The sequence below is a fragment of the Syngnathus typhle genome, linkage group LG18 (assembly GCF_033458585.1).
Source record: "Syngnathus typhle isolate RoL2023-S1 ecotype Sweden linkage group LG18, RoL_Styp_1.0, whole genome shotgun sequence".
Classification (NCBI taxonomy): Eukaryota; Metazoa; Chordata; class Actinopteri; order Syngnathiformes; family Syngnathidae; genus Syngnathus; species Syngnathus typhle.
The window spans coordinates 2,744,153-2,761,794 of NC_083755.1; the positions used below are offsets into that span (position 1 = coordinate 2,744,153).

A 17,642-nucleotide genomic window follows, 5' to 3' on the forward strand; every position below is an offset into this window, starting at 1 on the left:
AGGGTTTATACAATTTTGTGTGAGTTACAGATTATGTTTCTCTATTGTTTTTTTCCTTATGTGTTCATTCAACGAGTTTTAGTTGGAATCCAACGGGAGTAACTGTTTTCTGTGAACTACATTACCCATAAGCGTTCGAGCCACTTTGACGTTTGTACGTCATGATGTCATCTCGTTCGCTGGCAACGGCGGAAAACGGAGCGGGAAGGACAAGATGCTTCGATAGTTGTCAATTATTTTTTGGGAATTTGTTTGCTACTCTTAGAAACATGGACTACTTCTTGTTAAGTACTTTAAAGTTTATATAGTGTAAAGGGAAAAAAACGCGTTCACAGAGTTTCTCGTGTGATTAGCACTACTGTATGTTCATGTTTGCTAATGTGCGTAAATGTACATGAAAGCTATTGGGCGAGTTGTCCTTACTTTGGGAAAGATTCCGATTCCGTACAATTCAGTCGACGGGTGCTTTGGAATTGATCCCTGTCAATGGCCGCCAAAGGTACGAAATTTGTAGTTAAAATGAACTTAGCTTAATGATATCTTTATCATTTTACATACACAATAGAACAAAATGACTGCCTTGGATATTACACAACGGAATAATTTTGATTTCTGAAATACTGCCTTGATGTCTAATTCGCCAATTTGTGCTTCTAGATGATTGGCAGCATCCTTTCGTCAACATATTCAAACATTTCCGACTTTTGGAGTGGCAAAAGGCATCCAAAGAAGGAGATGTAACACTATACAAGGTAACTTTTGTGTCTGATAATATGATTAATGATATGAATGACAAAGTGAGCGCAGGTGTATACTATATCATCCCTGAACAGTCAGGTTGTCCCATTTTCTTACTACTATCTGTCTTTTTGCCCCATTTGTTTACCACGTTAGGACAAGACCCTCAACAGTACAGCGATTCGAATCAGGGGTGCCGTACCTGACAATAGTTGCATACGGATTCCTAAAAACACGCACCAGTCTCTGGCTCTAACAGGACGATATTTCTACGTCCTCTTCAAGCCCAATCCTGGAAAACCGTTTTTGATCGTCCTGGATGTCACAGCAGAGGTACTCTAACAGCTGTTTAACTCAGAAGCTGGTACCTCAATTGATACCCTGTCTCGCTCTTTATGTGGCGTGACACAAAGGATGGCCGCGTGATTCGCATCTCCATCTCCAACATGTTCAAAGAGTTCAAGTTTACCTCCACGTCGCTTCTCTTTCCGTTCCAGTGCGGATCTGAATTTGATTGGATCACCAAAACGGCCAAGTTTCCACAGCAACGTAACATACGACATTGTGTATTATTCCCAATCGCACGTCTGTGCTTTGAGACTTGTTGTTGGCTTGGTTAGGTTACAGACCTCCAGAAGCCCCCAAGGTCCTCTGGACCTGCCTGGCGATGGATCTGCAGCATACACTCGCTACCTACCTCAACCATCTCTCTTACTGTAGCCTTAAAAGCGTCAAGCTCTGCGCCTACATGTCTGTTAAAAACGCTTTTACCAGCGACCTGCTGCTGAATCCCGGTGAGACTGCCAGCATCGTCATCACATAAATGAAACAATGAATGCTATTAGGACGACCCTCTCAGATCTCCTCGTCCAACAGAGGTTTCCTACCGTGATGCAAAGCTGATGGGCCTGCCCGCTTCCGACGGCGCTGGACCTATGCCCAGAGAAATGATGTTTCCTGTGCCCAAGGGTTCCACCTGGCAAAATTGCTACAATCATATCAGGTGTGAATGTATCCAGAAACCTGTTTTTCCTCAAATTGTGGATCAAAAATGATTTTTAGAACCTAACAAATTTACCTCATGTCATGGTGGAAGACGGCGATAAACAAAAATGCATCATTGTCGCTTCAGGTTCCCATTAGAAGGAGATCTGAACTGTGGTATCATACGAAAAGGTCCTTCCAAGATGGAGACCCGTGAGTAGGGAAAAATGTTACCGATGTCTAAATGTTTCTTTTGCAGCGTCAAATGATGTGATATATTTTTAGCAAGCCTCATGGAAGATGAACGCCAATCCCAAAACCCAGAATTAGTAAGACTGGTCATCAATAGCCCGCTACTTGCGGAAATCTTTTTCAAATGTTGCTTTCCTGTCAGGTGATCATACCGCAACTACCTGAAGTCGTCACCGCTGTCAGGAACGAGCCGCGGCCCGAGCAGGAATCGACGCCGTCCAGTCGACGCTCTACTCCGCCGCCGATTGTGACTGAGGAGGACGAATTCAGCCAACTCGAAGAGGAGGTGAAAAGTAAAAAAAAAAAATGTCATTGCTGTAAATGGCCTGTACTTATCAGTTTTATCTTGTCAGGTTGCTGAAAGCCCAAAGGAAATTCAGGTACGACGAGATGCTCAACAGTAAATGTAGCAGAAGCGAAGCACTTTGCATTTAGCGCTTCTGTTCTTCTCACAGAAGCTGTTGCCTGATCCGATTCTCCGGCTCAAAAGAATCATCGGTTTTGGAGGAGCCACCGCCAAATGTGTAGGCTTGATATTTGGCATTGTTGTTATTGGGCCTATTAACATAGTTTGTTTTTTGTTTTAGGCTTTATGGACCATGTCGGGCGATTCGGTGGTCTATCCATGTCACGCCATTGTGGTCTCCATGAAGATCGACTCCAACGAGCAGAGATTCTTCATTGGCCACACCGATAAGGTAAAACGGCAACACTTTGGTATCCAACTCGGCCGTGACTTTGACTTTGTAGTAAGCAAATAAAATTCTAACTTTGTCTGTGTGTCAGGTTTCTGCTCTGGCTTTTAATGGCAACACTACATTGCTGGCCTCCGCGCAAAGTGGACATTACTGCGTGGTTCGGATATGGAATTACCTCAAAGGAAATTGCATGGCTATGCTCAGGATGCAATCTCATTCAGTCACGTCACTAAGGTAATCAGAGGCTAAATGGGGATTTTGCATATATGAAACAAAGGCAAGCAGTCTGTTGACAGTAATTGCCTGCTTGTCTTTTCAAAGCTTCTCATACAGCGGCACCATTCTGTGCGGCGCCGGAAAAGACAGCCGCGGCAAAACGGCAAGTAGCTGTCAAGCGTAATAAACCAGCTTATACTTAGATACAAAAGGAATTTCAAAAGTATGGCACTCTTTGCTGGTTATAATTTCCAAGTAAATCGCGTGATTGCTTTTTTTTTTCATCATGTTTTGTAGTTGGTGGTCGTATGGAACACGGCTAACGTTGGCAACGGCGGCGAAGTGAGTCTCTTTGCCAAGACCAAAATGGATGTGGACATTAAAGCCATGAAAATTGCCAACTTTGATGAGACAAGGTAGTCTCCCTCCCATCCTCTCACAACCCTCATCAATTGTGGAAGTTGTAAATGCGATCTGGTTTTCAGGCTGGTGTCGTGCGGTCACGACAGCATTCGTCTGTGGCGGGTACGCAAAGGCACACTGCGCTCCTGCCCGGTCAACCTCGATGAATACGGCCCGCTGGACTTCACCGACGTGGCCTTTGAGGAGGGAAACTCGCCCCAAGAGCATCTTGACGATAGGCTGCTGTCAGTGAGCCATCTGCAAAGTGTGTCAGTTTCGTAAGGCTTCAAAGTTGTTTTTCCCCGGCAGGTTTGCCAGCTGCAGGAGCGGACACATTTTTGAAATTGACTACGCCCGAGTTGTCATTAGAAATGTCAGATGGTTGTTCCCTGTGCAGCAGCAGGAGAAGTGGCCTCTCAACAAAGGTAGGTTTGGCCATTCCTGAGGTGCAATGCTTGCCCTAACAACCGGCCAACAGAGAGGAGGTGTTTTTTTTGCTTGTTTTTTTTTAATTTTATTTTTAATTTTATTTTTTTTATAACAAAAGCACAACATGTCTAAAGTAGCAAAAAAAATAACAACGTTAAATCCCTGCTAGGAAACTGACAGCAGGGGTAGAATAATTTTCACATTGAAAGGTACTCACTTGGTGGAAGGCAATCATGAAGTCATTGGTGCTAAACATAGCTGTAGGTGGATTGCACATTGTGCTCATTAATATTGCAAAAAGCGGATATAATTAACACCTTGGAAGCCTGCGACCCTTGTGGTTTTTTGTAAGCGAAGAGAAAATATCATTTGCACCTTAAAATGAAATGTTCGTGAAAAAGTATATTTGAAGAAAAATTAACGATCCCCAGTTTGAAGGATTTTTTTGTTTGTTAACTGCCAAAATTGTGTGCATGTGTATGCTTGATCAGCTCCTGGCATCGCCATCAACAGCCTCAGTGTGTGCTCAACCTTCTGTGCCACTGGCTCCGAAGATGGCTTCCTCCGCCTTTGGCCTCTGGATTTTTCCGCTGTCGTCTTGGAAGCTGGTAGGTACCAAGCGATGTGGCATAAGCTTTGACTTGAGGAAATCAGGCCATCTTAATGGCGTGAATCCCCAGCAGAGTGAAAACAGCTCGCACAGCTGTCAACATCCAATGAGCCGGAAGTCAAAACGCTTTCATCAACGTGACCCAGATGCTAAACAGATTCTTACAGATTCTCTTTTCTCATTTCAAGCGAGACGATCACTGACTTTCCAAACCATTTGCTTTTTAGAGCACGAGGGCCCCGTGAGCTTGGTATCTGTGTCATCAGACAGCACGCGCGTCCTGACCGCCACCTTTACCGCTAACCTGGGGTTCCTAGATGTGAGCAGTCGGGGTTACAACACGCTGATGAGGTCGCACACGGGCGCCGTGCTCGGCTTCAGCGTGGACGCCATTCGCCGGCATCTCACCACCGCCTCGGCCGACGGCTCCGTGCGCATTTGGTCCATGGACTCCTTGCAGCAGGTCGAACTTTGACGTTTGAAACCGATCCGTCTTTGTTATCAATATGTTATGACAAATGACTCAAGGTCTTCCCGTGTTGTTCGCAGATGTTTGACTTTGTGTCAGAGGATAAACCATGTTCGGTGGCTTTTCACCCAAGCGAGCAGATCTTCTCCTGTGGCTTTAGCTCGGGCGTCGTCCGAGTCTTTGATAACTCCTGTGGCAAACTCTTGGCCGAGCACGAGTAGGCGTGAACACGTATTTGAATTGAAGCATCCATTTCCAATAATGATGCTGATCGTGTTTGTACGTCGACACATGGCAGCCACCACAGAGGCGAAGTGGTGGGCCTCGCCTTCTCCCCCGACGGCGACTGCATGTACAGCGCTGACTCCGAGGGCTCCCTGGCGCTCTACAACTCCTGCGACAATGACAGCCACGCCATCCGAGTCGTCTGTGCGTATACACGCTCGCCCACCAACGCTACCAAGATGATTTTCACACGTTGACTCGCTGGCGGTTCAGGTGGTGTGGTGGCCCGAGGCAGCGGGCGCGCTCCGGATGCTCTCACGGTGAGCTGCGACAGCCGCTGTCTGGCTTTCGTTGGGCCCTCAGAGTACACCATCACCATCGCCGACGCGCTGTCACTAGAAGAGGTAGCACCCGTCTCGCAGACCAAAATGTTTTGATTGAACCCGAACCGTGCAATGTTAACGGACGTGTCGTTGCCTCTTGTTTTTCCTCCTTCAGTCGCTCCGTCTGGATGTGAGTATTTTGGATTCGGAGAGCACCTTTCTGGACTCGGCCATGAAGGTCTGCTTCTCCTCAGCCTCCCCCGAGCATTTGTTGGTAGCGACGTCTGCTAACAAAATCCTCTGGGTCAACACCAAGACGGGCAGTCTGCTACGGCAGGTAGTTGATTTAATTACTGACTTCAATTTTCTGTTCCATAAATGGTCTGATTATTATAAAAAATTTTCGCGTGCATGTGTGTGACAGGTGTCCAAGGTCCACAAGCACTGGTGTTCCTCTCTGGCTGTGAGCAACGACAGAAAATATTTGGTCACGGCGGGACATAATGCAATTAAAGTGTGGGATTATAACATGCATTTTAGTATGAACTCGCAGGTACAAAAATAAAACGCACCATTTCTTGTCCTGTACTGCCATATTGTTAAGTGGTGCTTTGACATTTCAGGTGAAGAGTACTCAAACGTGTTTTGTTCCCCCAGACGTTTATAGGTCATAGTCAGCCCATCAACCAGGTGAGCTTTACCCCTGGACAACAAGGCGTGGTCTCAGTGGGGGACGCCATTTTCCTTTGGGACTTCCTGGCACACACAGCGGACTTTCCGCAGACCTTCCGGTACTAATCGCCATCATGTTCAATTCTTGTCTTTAAAATGGAAATGCACATTTTTGTGATGCATTGTCTCTACCCGCAGATTATCGCCGGGCTTTCCGTCAGCCTCAGGTACACTAAACGTGTTCGATACAAACCTCAGGAGTCAAATGCCGCCACGCATGATCTGATTGATCGTTTCAATTGATAAGCAGCGGATGAGATGCCTCGAGAAAGGGCGCCGCTACCCGCGTCTCCTCCGCCGCCACTGGATGCCAGCGTCACAGACTCCACCGAGGTTGAGCTGGACGACGGTAATGTGATGCAGTCGTGCCGCAAAAATGAACTTACCCTCCTCATTATACCTGCAGACATATTTTCTAACTATTGAACTAAAAGTGTCAATGAATCGAACCGTTGAGAGCACCGTAAATGATAGCAGTGGTGCCCTGAGAGCATTGCCAAGCTTGAGGCCGCTTGTTGCTTAGCAACAGATGCATAATAGCCATTGTCTGGATTTGAATTTAATCAGCACACAAGGTTTGCACCTTGTAAGGATGAAGCGATTCAGGAAATGCATGAATGAATGGCTTATCTTTGCTCAAAACGCAGGTGTACTGAATTTTGTGTCTTTGTTCTCCATCTTTGAGACTTGAGCGATGGACCGTCAACTCCACTAGTAGTCACAGCCACCGATTCAGAGCCGAGCTCTCATTTCGATCCCGCCACCACGCCCTTCTTGAAAATCACTGAACTCGCCAATAGCTTCAGACTGAGTTGCAAACTTCCAAGCCATGGTAGGTCTCCACCTTCACAATTACGTTAAGAATAAAATAATCAATGACGAGCATGATCTTTGCCATTTTGTAGATTTCACTGGGAAGAAGCCGGTGCATCCAGATTGTTATCGACACTTCATACCGCGATTTAAAACATCCACTCGTGATGAGGTCAAACGTCACACTTGCATACAAAAATGTCTTGTGTAATAATTTTTTTGGGACTATTTGAAATATTTTCTTGCATCCAGACGGCTGTGACTCCTCATCCAGGCAAAGCGGGTATGACACTGAAGTCAGTAATCGGTTACAATGGCAACGGGCGTGGCAACCTGGTTTGGAGCCCTGACCAAGGTTGTTCAAGATTAATGAGAAGAAATGCAAGTGTAGTGCAGCTCCTCTTCTCACAGGAACCTTTTTTCTGTTTTCCGGCAACTCTTTTTTTGGTCACAGGTTTATTTGCATACTCATGCGGGGGTGTGGTGGTGGTGGAGAATGTCAACTCGGGGCATCAGAGACATTTGCAGGGCCACGGGGAAGAGATCTCTTGTCTTGCCATCTCAAACGACGCTCAGGTAGGAAGAGACTGCCAAGATCTCACCATACTTGGAGTATGTTGTTGGACAATGATAGCCGACAGAAAACCGGGGCTTCTATTCAAACGCTCGTCCGTGTGCCCAAAGCTACATGACAGATTAAATGGCTCTGCATGAAAGTATCACCATAGAAGAGCAAGTGAACCAGAGGGCCCCCTGCCAATTTTCTCAGCAGGGCTCCCGCTCGTAGTTTCTGGCTTTTTTGGATTTTCAAGCCTTGCAGCCTAATCACTGAGTGGTGGGCTAGGTGCCTCCCAGAACACACTATGTCTCCAATTATCTGGATAGAAAAAAAAGCCTCAAGGGGCTGAAGGGCTTCTATTTTTAACTCAATTTCACCCTGAGAGAGCGGGATGGGGGTGGGTGAATTGCCGTACAGTAACTTATTTTGTCTGGATCTTTTATACTGCCATTGAGCATACAGTATATTAACATTCAAAGATGTTCAGTTTGATTAAAAAACAGAAATGCACACATTTTGTCAATGATAATTGGTCTAAGAGGCAAATGATTTCTTTTTTGTCCGTGTTGTAATTTTAACAGATTTTGGCCTCTGCCACAAGCAAAAGTGCCAGCGAGAGCCTCATTCGCATTTGGGCCCTCCAGAGTGGCGCTTGTCTCAATACCGTTTCCTACCACAGAGGGGCAGTGCAGAATCTCACTTTCTCCAAAGATGATCGCTTTTTCCTCTCCGTAGGTAAGTTGGGGGGGGAAAGGACCGAAAACATTGATCTGGGCTTCACTGCATAGTCCAAATGATATTTTACGAAGAAATCCGCTTTTATTCGCTACCATGTCAGGAGACTTCTCAGATCCATCAATGGCCGTGTGGTGCGGCGCCACCTTCCGGATGCTCTCCAGTGAGGGTGTGTTGGGGCCGATCCACGACGCAGCCTTCAGCCCCTCGGCGACCGGCCAGCTGGCCTGCGTAGGCAGCCAAGGGGTTTACTTCGGCCTCTTCACTGACAGCGGCCAAGATGGAGACCTCAAAGTAAGCAACTGATGATCCACCGTTTATTTTCTTCTGTATTAAAACTTCATACGTGGCCATGCATTCAGCTCCAGAGAGCGAGGGCACCAGTAGAGGTGGGCGACGTGGAGCTGACGTCTCTGTCCTACCATTCGGACATCTTGCTGTTCACCGCGACCAGCAGAGGACACATCTGCGCTTGGGACATCAAGACACAAAGCTGCTTTATGACATGGGAGGCCGACGAGGGCGAAATTGGTAAGTATAGTTTGGCGCTGTGTCAGGAAATGGAAATATAGGTACAACACTTTGTTGTGTTTTGTTTTGTCTTTCCAAAGGTGTGTTGCTGTGTCGAGCAAACAGCCTATTGACGGGCAGCAACACCCACTGGCTGCGACTGTGGGAGGTCGAAGCTGTGCCGCGGCGTATGAAGCTTCTGGCCAAGAAAAAAGAGTGCTTGTGATTCCTCAAATTGAATTAAATGACACAGATTATTCATTTAGAAAGTTTACATAATTTCTGAGAATTTTGTATTGTCCCCTGCCACCCCATTAATTGACCAAGGCTGCGCCGTGTACTTTTTTTGACCAAAACAGGACGTCGGTGGTGCTAAAGCAGGAGATCATGCTGGACGGTACGGCAGTCAGCGCCGCCTTTGACAACACGATGGACATGGGCATCGTTGGAACCACCATGGGAACATTGTGGTACGTCGACTGGTCGGACAACAGCAGCATTCGCCTCGTCAGCGGCCACAATGATAAGGTAACAACGTCGCAGTCGTTACTCAAACTTGACTTGAACCCGAAGGGACACACACATAAGCCTCCCCTTACTCGGGCTGAGTGCAGAGCTCAAAAATGACAAGGAGCGCGCCAATCACATTTAGACGGCTGAGAAACACCACACGGCGAAAGGCTGTCATTAAATTTGATTCTGTCATTAACACCCGCTTCGAGTAGAGCACTCGACTGAAAATCAGCTGGCCGGTAGTTCCTCAGTTATTAACACGATTTCTTTTCTTACTGAACGTGAAAACTCAATGTGTAATCAAAAGCTGTTCTGCGGTGCAGGTGAACGATTTGGCCTTTCAGGCGGATGAGAGCCATTTTGCCACTTGCAGCCAAGATGGCAGTCTGAGGGTTTGGACGAACCCCACCAATGAACTGGTGGTGCAGTTCCAGGTGCTTAATCAGGTGAGGACTGGAAAGAAAATCTTGTTCTTCTTAACACTGCAATTTAATATGCAGAATTGAATTTCAGTTCATTTGCTGCTTGCTATTTCAGCCGTGTACGTGTGTGTGCTGGAGTCCGTCTCCGGGCGTACAGCGTGTGCGCGTGGCGGCGGGCTACAGTGACGGCACCCTGCGTGTCTTTAGCCTCGCCTCCGCAGAAATGGAGCGCAAGTTGCATCCCCACCGCGTTGCAGTCACCGCCATCCAGTACTCCGCCAATGGTGAGTACCTCTCACGTTATTTTCCGTCCTGATAGTCTCTCATTTGGTCCATGAAATATTTGGATGATTTCATTGTTTTAACCCAGGTGATGTGATCCTGTCTGGCGGCAAGAACGGTCTCATAGCTGTCAGCCGCGCCCTGGATGGATCAACCATCCGTGTTTTCAGGGATCACAAAGGAGCGGCCATCGCCACCATCCAGTGTGTTCGTGAACAGGTCAGATTCTAGCCAGATGGCTATGCATATTGTAGGAAACATCTCATGAGGCACCTTGATGGATTCAAATGCTGAAGTGCATGTGCTCGTCACATAATCACACTCTGCAATCACATAAGAATAGTGAGGAACATTAAGAGGATGCTTTGAGATTAATGGAGTCAAGTATGATGGAGAATTTTTTTTTCTGCCGCATACAAGTTTCACCTCTTCAACTCTAATTAATAGTTGTTAAAAATGGGTTGTTCTTGTGAAGCACCACTTCATTCTCCAGCAAGAGTGCTGTTATCAAGGGTTTTTTGTCAGCTTCTGGGAGGACAAAGAGACCAACAGGCTGGCAATTCCTTTGCTCAGCTCCCACCCAAATTATGCAAGGCTAGGGATGGTTTGTGACACATTTTGAACTTGTTTAAAAGAAGAAGAAAAAACGTTTGCTGGAATTCTTCTCCGGGCATTTTGTAACATTTGTACCCCCTAGCAATTTGTTCCTCTTTCCAGTGTAAGGACTTTGGATTAGTGGGGAACGAGCTGTGGTTGGCTGCCAGCCTTGACAGGCGCGTCAGCGTCTGGGCGGCTGATTGGTTCAAGTGCAAATGCGCTTTACTCGACTGGCTCACGCTTCCCGCTCCTCCATATTGCCAGGTACGCTCACGGTACAACAAGGAAAAGAGCAGAAAATGCCACGCAGAATGTCAAGTGCTCCAAGTCAGTCATGCAAAATGAGTCATTCCAGTCTCCAGATTGGATGTGTCATTGTTTTATAATGATATACACGATGAGATGTCACAGATGAATGAATTTCCATCCTCGTATCGTATTGCAGGATGACAGCCCACCACCGAGCCTGGCGGCCTTCTGCCCAACAGACCCCGGCCTGCTCATCTACACAGGTTACGGAACTGAGAAAGAGCTCAGTTTCTACAGCCTCTACAAAAAAACGGTATATGCTGTCTATTGTGTATTTCGTAGCTGAGCCTGGCTGACTTTGTATATATATATTTTAATATGTCTTTGAATAAGATCATCAAAAAGATCGCTTTGCCTCACTGGGCCACATGCTTCAGCCTCTCCTCCAAGAGTCAACTCATAGCGTTGGGGTCAAAAGGTAACGTGCTGCCCAGTAGTCGCACGCACTTCTTGAGTGTTTGACACCAGCACCTGACCTCTCCTCGTCCTCCCAGAGCGGGTGTTGAAGCTGATCGATTGGACCAGCGGCAAGTTCCAGGACTTCTTAGAACACAGCGATTCGTTGCAGACGTGTCGTTTCTCGCCTTCAGGGACACTCCTCTTTTCTGTGGCTCATAATGAGATTCTGCTGTGGGAGGTGAATGGCCTCTGAGAAGGCGCTGTTGTTGTTTTTTTTCTCCCAAAGTTTGAACCTTGTAGGTTTATGTGCCTCGACGTCTTAATGCATTCTCATCTTTTATCTTTGTAGGATGAATTTTGAGTAAAGATAGTTAAAAGATTTTGACACTTTGCGGCAAATGTATTATTTGAAAATACAGATTAGACATTTTCATTTTATTCTTGAATGTACGTATTACCCAATAGGCAATTCTTCTTTTTGTTGCTCCTCAGAATTTGAATATAAAAGTGAGAAATATTTCATGTTTCAGAATGTCTTTTTTTGTCAAAGGTGAATCCAGAATGTTGTCTGTAAACAAAGCGCCGAGTGCATGAGATTTATCAATTACATTTTAGTTTTAAAGTTAAGGCCGGTTGTGTACAATGTAACTGTGTGTAATTCTAATAGTGTCCAGCAGATGGCGTGATTTGCGCGCTTCTCTTCCTTTTGAACCGGAAATGTACTAGTTCACCTTGTCCAAAAAACGAAGTAGAGAGCAACGTACAGGCGAACAGTTGAGAAGCTTTCGCCGAAGTTTTATCATTCCAATGAAAAACAAATGTCCCCGTAGCACAGCGGCGTGTCTGGCTGGTCTTCGAACGGGAAGTCAACATGAAGCAGGACGTGAGGATACTTTTGCTGGGGGAACGTGAGTACAGAATGGCGCTCTATGACAGCTGACAAACTGTTAGCCGATTAGCATATATTAGCCTTGAGATGATATTGTGGTTTTCGAGCTAAAACAAGAGAATGTTTTATGAAATGTTTTTGTTTAGAAGTGAATCGCTTGGCAGTTCAACGCTAGAGTTGGTTGGATTTGAAAATGATTGAACTAAGGCTGAGTTGTCAAACTTTTGCTGCATGTGTTTACATAATTGGTTAAATTTATTCCTTTTTAGTAGTTTTTCCCCCAGATAGCTCTGCTTTGGTAACACATTCCCTCAGACACTGTTTTAAGTTGAATTGAACGTGCTGTATAGCTGTAGAATCAATATCAAATTTATTTGACTCATTTTCACCCCCATCCCTCCGACCCTAACCCTGGTCAGCCATGGTGGGGAAGACTTCCCTCATCATGTCCTTGGTTGGAGAGGAGTTCCCCGAGGAGGTCAGTGTCAGAACAATTCAGCCTCTCTCTTCCAGAGTGTAGTGTGTTGGGACTTTGGCACGCTTTCTGTTTGTCATAGCTCGATAATATCTATATGCACTGATTAATGATGACTCACAGGTTCCGTCTCGAGCTGAAGAAATCACCATCCCGGCTGACGTCACTCCAGAGAAAGTGCCCACACACATCGTGGACTACTCGGGTAACTTTATAATAATAATTGTATGTTTATTTGGAATTTGCTTCCTGTTATCATCCAATATCCTTGGCAGAAAAAGAGCAGAGTGATGAGACCCTTAGGGAAGAGATTCTCAAGGTGAGTACACGGGTAATTGTATGAATGCTAAAAGAGAACACCCAAGGAACACTTTTTTTTTTTAAATTCAAAACTGTCATCCCGCATAGGCCAATGTGATATGTGTAGTCTATGATGTCACCAATGAGGACTCGATAGAGAAGGTATTTTCGACACTGAAGCGCTTTAAATTCTTTTCATATTCCTCACAAAATTCCAATTATCTTCCATGTTTTTTTTCCCCAGATCAAGACAAAATGGATACCTTTAGTCAACGGCGATGCAGAAAAAGGAAACAAGTATGCAGCAATTTTGGGAGATGTCAGTGAGAGGTGTTGTTTAATTTCATTTTATTAATCACAGAGTTCCAATCATCCTCGTGGGGAACAAGTCGGATCTGCGCTCTGGCAGCTCCATGGAAACCATTGTCCCGATCATGAACCAGTTCTCTGAGATTGAAACGTGCGTGGAGGTGAGTTTACCTTCTGCAACTTTCATTCAAATATTTACCCATGCCCGAGCTGTGCGTGCACTGCACTGTTTATTTTGTTTCCCCTCAAGTGCTCAGCTCGCAATCTCAAAAACATATCAGAGCTGTTCTACTACGCACAGAAGGCAGTCCTTCACCCCACCGCCCCTCTGTACGACCCTGAGGATAAACAGGTCAGCTCTTTTTTTTTTTTCTTTGTTTTTAATATAAATACCTCAATCATTAGTTGGTGTTTAGCGACTTAAGTCTTTCCCGCGCCACAGCTCAAACCTCCATGCGTCAGAGCGCTCAGTCGAATCTTTTACATCTCCGACCAGGACAACGATCATATCCTCAGCGACGCTGAGCTCAACGCTTTTCAGGTGATCATCTCACGCTTTCATGATCCAGTTTGAAGCGAAGCTGATTCACTGAATGTCTGTTTTCTTCTTTTTTTTTTTTTTTACATCCATTAGAAATCTTGTTTTGGAAATCCGCTGGCGGTGCAAGCCCTGGAAGATGTGAAGACAGTTGTGTGGAAAAACACTAGTGATGGCGTGCAGGACAATGGCCTGACCTTAAATGGTATATAGTAGAGATGCACCGATCCGATATCTGGATCGGATATCGGCCCCGATATCAACAAAATAGATGGATCGGGTATCGGAAAGTACAGCCGATCTGTGAGCCGATACTTTCCTTAATCTATTGGGACGCGGGCTACGTCATACTTCAGCAGCACGTGTGCCGCATGCCACGAGAGTTTTCTAAACAAACGCAAACATGGAGCGAACGTTAGCTTCTCTTCCCGGGGTTGCTAAGCGGACGTCAAACCCTGCGCGTTCGCTTCTCTTCGGGTTGCTAATGGGACGTCAAAGGCTGCGCGTTCGCTTCTCTCCCGAATGGGGGGGGGGGGGGGTTGGCGGAGGCTAATCGGATGTCAAACGCTGCGTGTTCGCTTCTCTTCCGGGGGGGTGTTAATGGGACGTCAAACGCTTTGTGTGGCGGGCTCCATCTAGTGTGGAAACTGAGAAGCTGAGCTCAAGCTTCTTGTGCGGGCCATATTCAATTATGTTTTCAGAATTTGCTGCGGGCCAATAAAAACTGGACCGTTAGTTTGGACACCCCTAATTTAGAGCAAAGAACTGTGTAGTCTGCCTGATGCCATTGCCTTTGGTCTTTTCTGTTACACATGTAGAGTTATGTAGCTTGTTAAGTCAACCATAATATCGGATCGGTATCGGGTATCGACCGATACGCAAAGCCACGGCATCGGTATCGGTATCGGAACTGAAAAAGTCGGATCGGTGCATCTCTAGTATATAGTTTATTTTTTTTATTTTTTACGCTGTGTTGTAATGTTAAATACTAAACGACCAAATATTGTAACTTAGTTCTGCCTGTATTTCACGTCTTTTTAATTGTAAGGATACCAACAAGTTATTTTATTAATTGGAGATTTTCTAAATGAATTTGACAACGAATTGGTTGTCAGAGTTTTGAAAAATTCTTATTGGTTGAGCACTACTAAATAGTCTTCATTGGGTGTATGAAATGTAACACTGTTCTTTTCTCTCCTCCTCAGGTTTCTTGTTCCTTAATACATTATTTATCCAGCGAGGCCGACATGAAACTACATGGACGATCCTCAGGAAGTTTGGTTACGATGACAACCTCGAACTGACCGACGACTACCTTTACCCCGCGTACGTCAGATGACATTCCTCTCGTCGTTTTGTGTTTGTGTTCACTCGCTTCGCGTCATTTCTTACGCTTGTTTTTAATCACGGCAGCCTCCGGGTTCCTGCGGGCTGTACCACTGAACTCAATCATTTGGGTCAGCACTTCCTGCAGCGGCTGTTTGAGAAGTATGATGAAGTGAGTCATGATCTCCGTTGATAGTTCTTCAAGGTCTAAAAATGGTCATCGTAAATCCCTTTATCTAATTTTTATTGCTCACTTGTGCAACTGAAACAGTCTTGCCTTCATTGTAGTTAGTGCTGCCCTACTTTTTATGGAACCAAAGCACATGTTTTGCAAATTATTATTTTTTGTTTAATATGTATTTCCCCTTTCAGGATAAAGACTCTGCGCTGTCCCCAGCAGAGCTGAAGAATCTGTTCTGCGCTTGTCCTTACATGCCGTGGGGCGCCGAGGTCTACGCGACTGTCCCGACAACCGCCGAAGGTTACATCTCCAATCGCGGCTATCACTGTCAGTGGAAGTACGTGCTGACTTTGTGGGATTGTTTAGCATCGGCATCGATCATTTCAGCTTTTTCACACACTTTCTTTTTTTCCCTTCACCTCCAGGCTTTCTGCTTACCTGGACATCCACCGTTGCCTGGAGCACCTCGGGTACCTGGGCTATCCGATCGTCACAGAGCAGGAATCGCAGACTGCTGCGGTCACGGGTGCGCCAATTGAGATATAAATGTTGACACAATAGTTCCAAGAATGTTCCCCAACCGTTATTGAGTCACATATTGAACAGAATGAATTCAAAAACGACCAGTGGGATTAATTGAATCCATTTTCATTGCAGTTATGATGTTATGATGTTATGTCAACACTTAGTCTTTGCTGTTGTTGACACGTGCAGTAACAAGAGAGAGAAGCGACGACCTGGCAAAGTGCCAAACGCAGCGCTCGGTCTTTCTGTGCAAGGTGATCGGACAGCGGGGGACCGGCAAAACGACCTTTCTACAGGCCTTCCTCGGCCGCAGCGCCGTGGTGTGACGCCATCCGGGATCATGAACGGCTAAGCTGCGTGTCACTCTGGTGTCTGACTGTTGCATCTCTTTACTTGACTAGAACAACCCCGGTAGCGGCAACGGCGGCGCCTTTTCCCCCTTCGCCATCAACACGGTCCAAATCAGCAATCAAGAGAAGTCCCTGATTGTAAGTTGCCCCGCCCTCACCTTTATGGCACCATTAGCAATGTTGACCGTGCTCATTACACGGTGCAGCTCCATGAGGTGGACGTAGAGGCGGACTTCTTAAAGGAGTCAGACTCCCGCTGTGACGTCGCCTGTCTCATGTACGACACCAGCGACCCGCATTCCTTCGACTACTGCGCCAGCATATACAAGGTAATTCCTTATCATCTGGTTATCTGAGATGAATTGGGGACCTTGTGTGACTGTTCACTGTCAACGGATTGTAATTTGTTTTGATTCAGCAACACTACATGGAGAGCGACATCCCATGTGTGTTGGTGGCCTCTAAGCAAGACCTGCCCGAAGTCAAGCAATTCCACGGAGTTACGCCAGCCGAGTTCTGCTTCAAGCACAAGCTGCCTCCGCCGTTGCCTTTCTCCCACACATTTCTCAAATCTACCACCGAGAACATCTTCACTAGACTTGCCTGGGCCGCTGTGTACCCGTATGTCACACGTCACAACCCACCGCTGCCCGCTTATGTTTTTTTATGAGCAGAAAGAAGCCCGGCGGAAGCCAGTTGTGGAGTTTTTTGCTTTAATTATGGTGCCACGTTTTTGTTGTCAAGTCTGACCTGTATTGTGTTTCTCCCCCACAGACACCTGAACGGCTCAGGCATGAGCAACACGTCCTTCTGGCTGAGAGTGGCGTTGGGCTCAGCTGTGCTTGCCGTTGTGGGTTTCACTATTTTCAGAGTGGCTGTCAGACTGAAATGAGCCCGAGACCCAGCTGAGTTTTGCATTTGTTTGATTGTTGCTCCGGCCATACACATTAAGACTCATTAGTTGTGTGTTTTGGCACTGTCCTCGTGTCAAAACAGTGCTGAGATCCTTACAATTCCTTCTTTTGCCACATGCATCTTTTCTTTGCCTTACCTTTACCTGTTTGACGCATTGATTCCACAGATGACAGTTTTATCAATTGGCTGTAAATGAGATTGAAATGTTTTTACGTGCAGTGTTACCTAAGCAGAATTCAACGGCAATGCCAAAACTACCGGGCTGCATTTCCAGCAGCTATCTGGAGCCCCAGAGTCTTAATTTTGACCACAGGATGGTTACGCCTTACGTTTGCCTCGCTATTAAGCTGCAACTAGTGATAGCATGTTAAATGCACCTAAACATTCATACCCCTTTTCCCCTGAGGATGTATTCAAATGACCTGGATGCCCTTCTGTATTTTTGTAATATTAGGTTTTTCATAAAGAGTCAACTGTTCTTAACATGCTCAATAAATGAACACAACACACCATCTGACTGCAGGAATGCATTGGAGTGTCGTGCTTACATTTACAGAAGCTGGCATCTCTCCGGCATTTCCCCGTAAGGGTAAAACGTCCTTCAAATTAATATGATT

General features: G+C 46.0%; 2 protein-coding genes across 5 annotated transcripts; both read left to right on the plus strand.

The window, feature by feature from the left end:
- Positions 1–173: 173 nt before the first annotated feature.
- On the plus strand, positions 174–11,739 carry wdr90 (WD repeat domain 90). Of its 4 annotated transcripts, none has more exons than XM_061264742.1 (43): positions 174–499; positions 658–752; positions 895–1,071; positions 1,152–1,287; positions 1,359–1,532; positions 1,615–1,741; positions 1,871–1,935; positions 2,008–2,051; positions 2,117–2,260; positions 2,328–2,354; positions 2,430–2,498; positions 2,562–2,672; positions 2,761–2,906; positions 2,994–3,051; positions 3,186–3,304; positions 3,374–3,535; positions 3,600–3,715; positions 4,211–4,327; positions 4,557–4,792; positions 4,879–5,015; positions 5,097–5,227; positions 5,297–5,427; positions 5,522–5,683; positions 5,771–5,899; positions 6,004–6,137; positions 6,217–6,245; positions 6,326–6,427; positions 6,764–6,910; positions 6,984–7,063; positions 7,144–7,246; positions 7,346–7,467; positions 8,032–8,185; positions 8,289–8,479; positions 8,548–8,716; positions 8,797–8,917; positions 9,055–9,223; positions 9,532–9,654; positions 9,746–9,914; positions 10,001–10,131; positions 10,630–10,773; positions 10,955–11,071; positions 11,152–11,236; positions 11,313–11,739. In XM_061264742.1, exons 1-43 carry the CDS (start codon positions 487–489, stop codon positions 11,468–11,470), a joined length of 5,274 nt encoding a protein of 1,757 aa, XP_061120726.1. In that variant the 5' UTR covers positions 174–486; the 3' UTR covers positions 11,471–11,739. The 4 variants fall into 4 exon arrangements, with proteins under 4 accessions (XP_061120726.1, XP_061120728.1, XP_061120727.1 ...); XM_061264744.1 differs by having other exon boundaries at positions 8,797–8,911; XM_061264743.1 differs by having other exon boundaries at positions 6,329–6,427.
- A 195-nt stretch (positions 11,740–11,934) lies between these two features.
- On the plus strand, positions 11,935–17,539 carry rhot2 (ras homolog family member T2). Its single transcript, XM_061304460.1, has 19 exons — positions 11,935–12,125; positions 12,526–12,584; positions 12,705–12,786; positions 12,857–12,900; positions 12,990–13,043; positions 13,126–13,178; positions 13,243–13,351; positions 13,441–13,542; positions 13,633–13,731; positions 13,825–13,933; positions 14,934–15,054; positions 15,142–15,226; positions 15,427–15,572; positions 15,661–15,761; positions 15,950–16,080; positions 16,162–16,248; positions 16,317–16,439; positions 16,529–16,731; positions 16,885–17,539. Exons 1-19 carry the CDS (start codon positions 12,089–12,091, stop codon positions 17,000–17,002), a joined length of 1,863 nt encoding a protein of 620 aa, XP_061160444.1. The 5' UTR covers positions 11,935–12,088; the 3' UTR covers positions 17,003–17,539.
- Positions 17,540–17,642: the final 103 nt, after the last annotated feature.

Excerpts from the sequence above, each read along its gene's own strand:
- rhot2 (XM_061304460.1), top strand. The coding sequence starts at position 12,089 with ATGAAGCAGGACGTGAGGATACTTTTGCTGGGGGAAC. Across the intron at positions 12,126-12,525 it reads GATACTTTTGCTGGGGGAAC|CCATGGTGGGGAAGACTTCC; the intron begins GTGAGTACAGAA and ends AACCCTGGTCAG. Across the intron at positions 13,934-14,933 it reads CAATGGCCTGACCTTAAATG|GTTTCTTGTTCCTTAATACA; the intron begins GTATATAGTAGA and ends TCTCCTCCTCAG.
- wdr90 (XM_061264742.1), top strand. Across the intron at positions 6,138-6,216 it reads GACTTTCCGCAGACCTTCCG|ATTATCGCCGGGCTTTCCGT; the intron begins GTACTAATCGCC and ends CTCTACCCGCAG. Across the intron at positions 10,774-10,954 it reads CCGCTCCTCCATATTGCCAG|GATGACAGCCCACCACCGAG; the intron begins GTACGCTCACGG and ends ATCGTATTGCAG.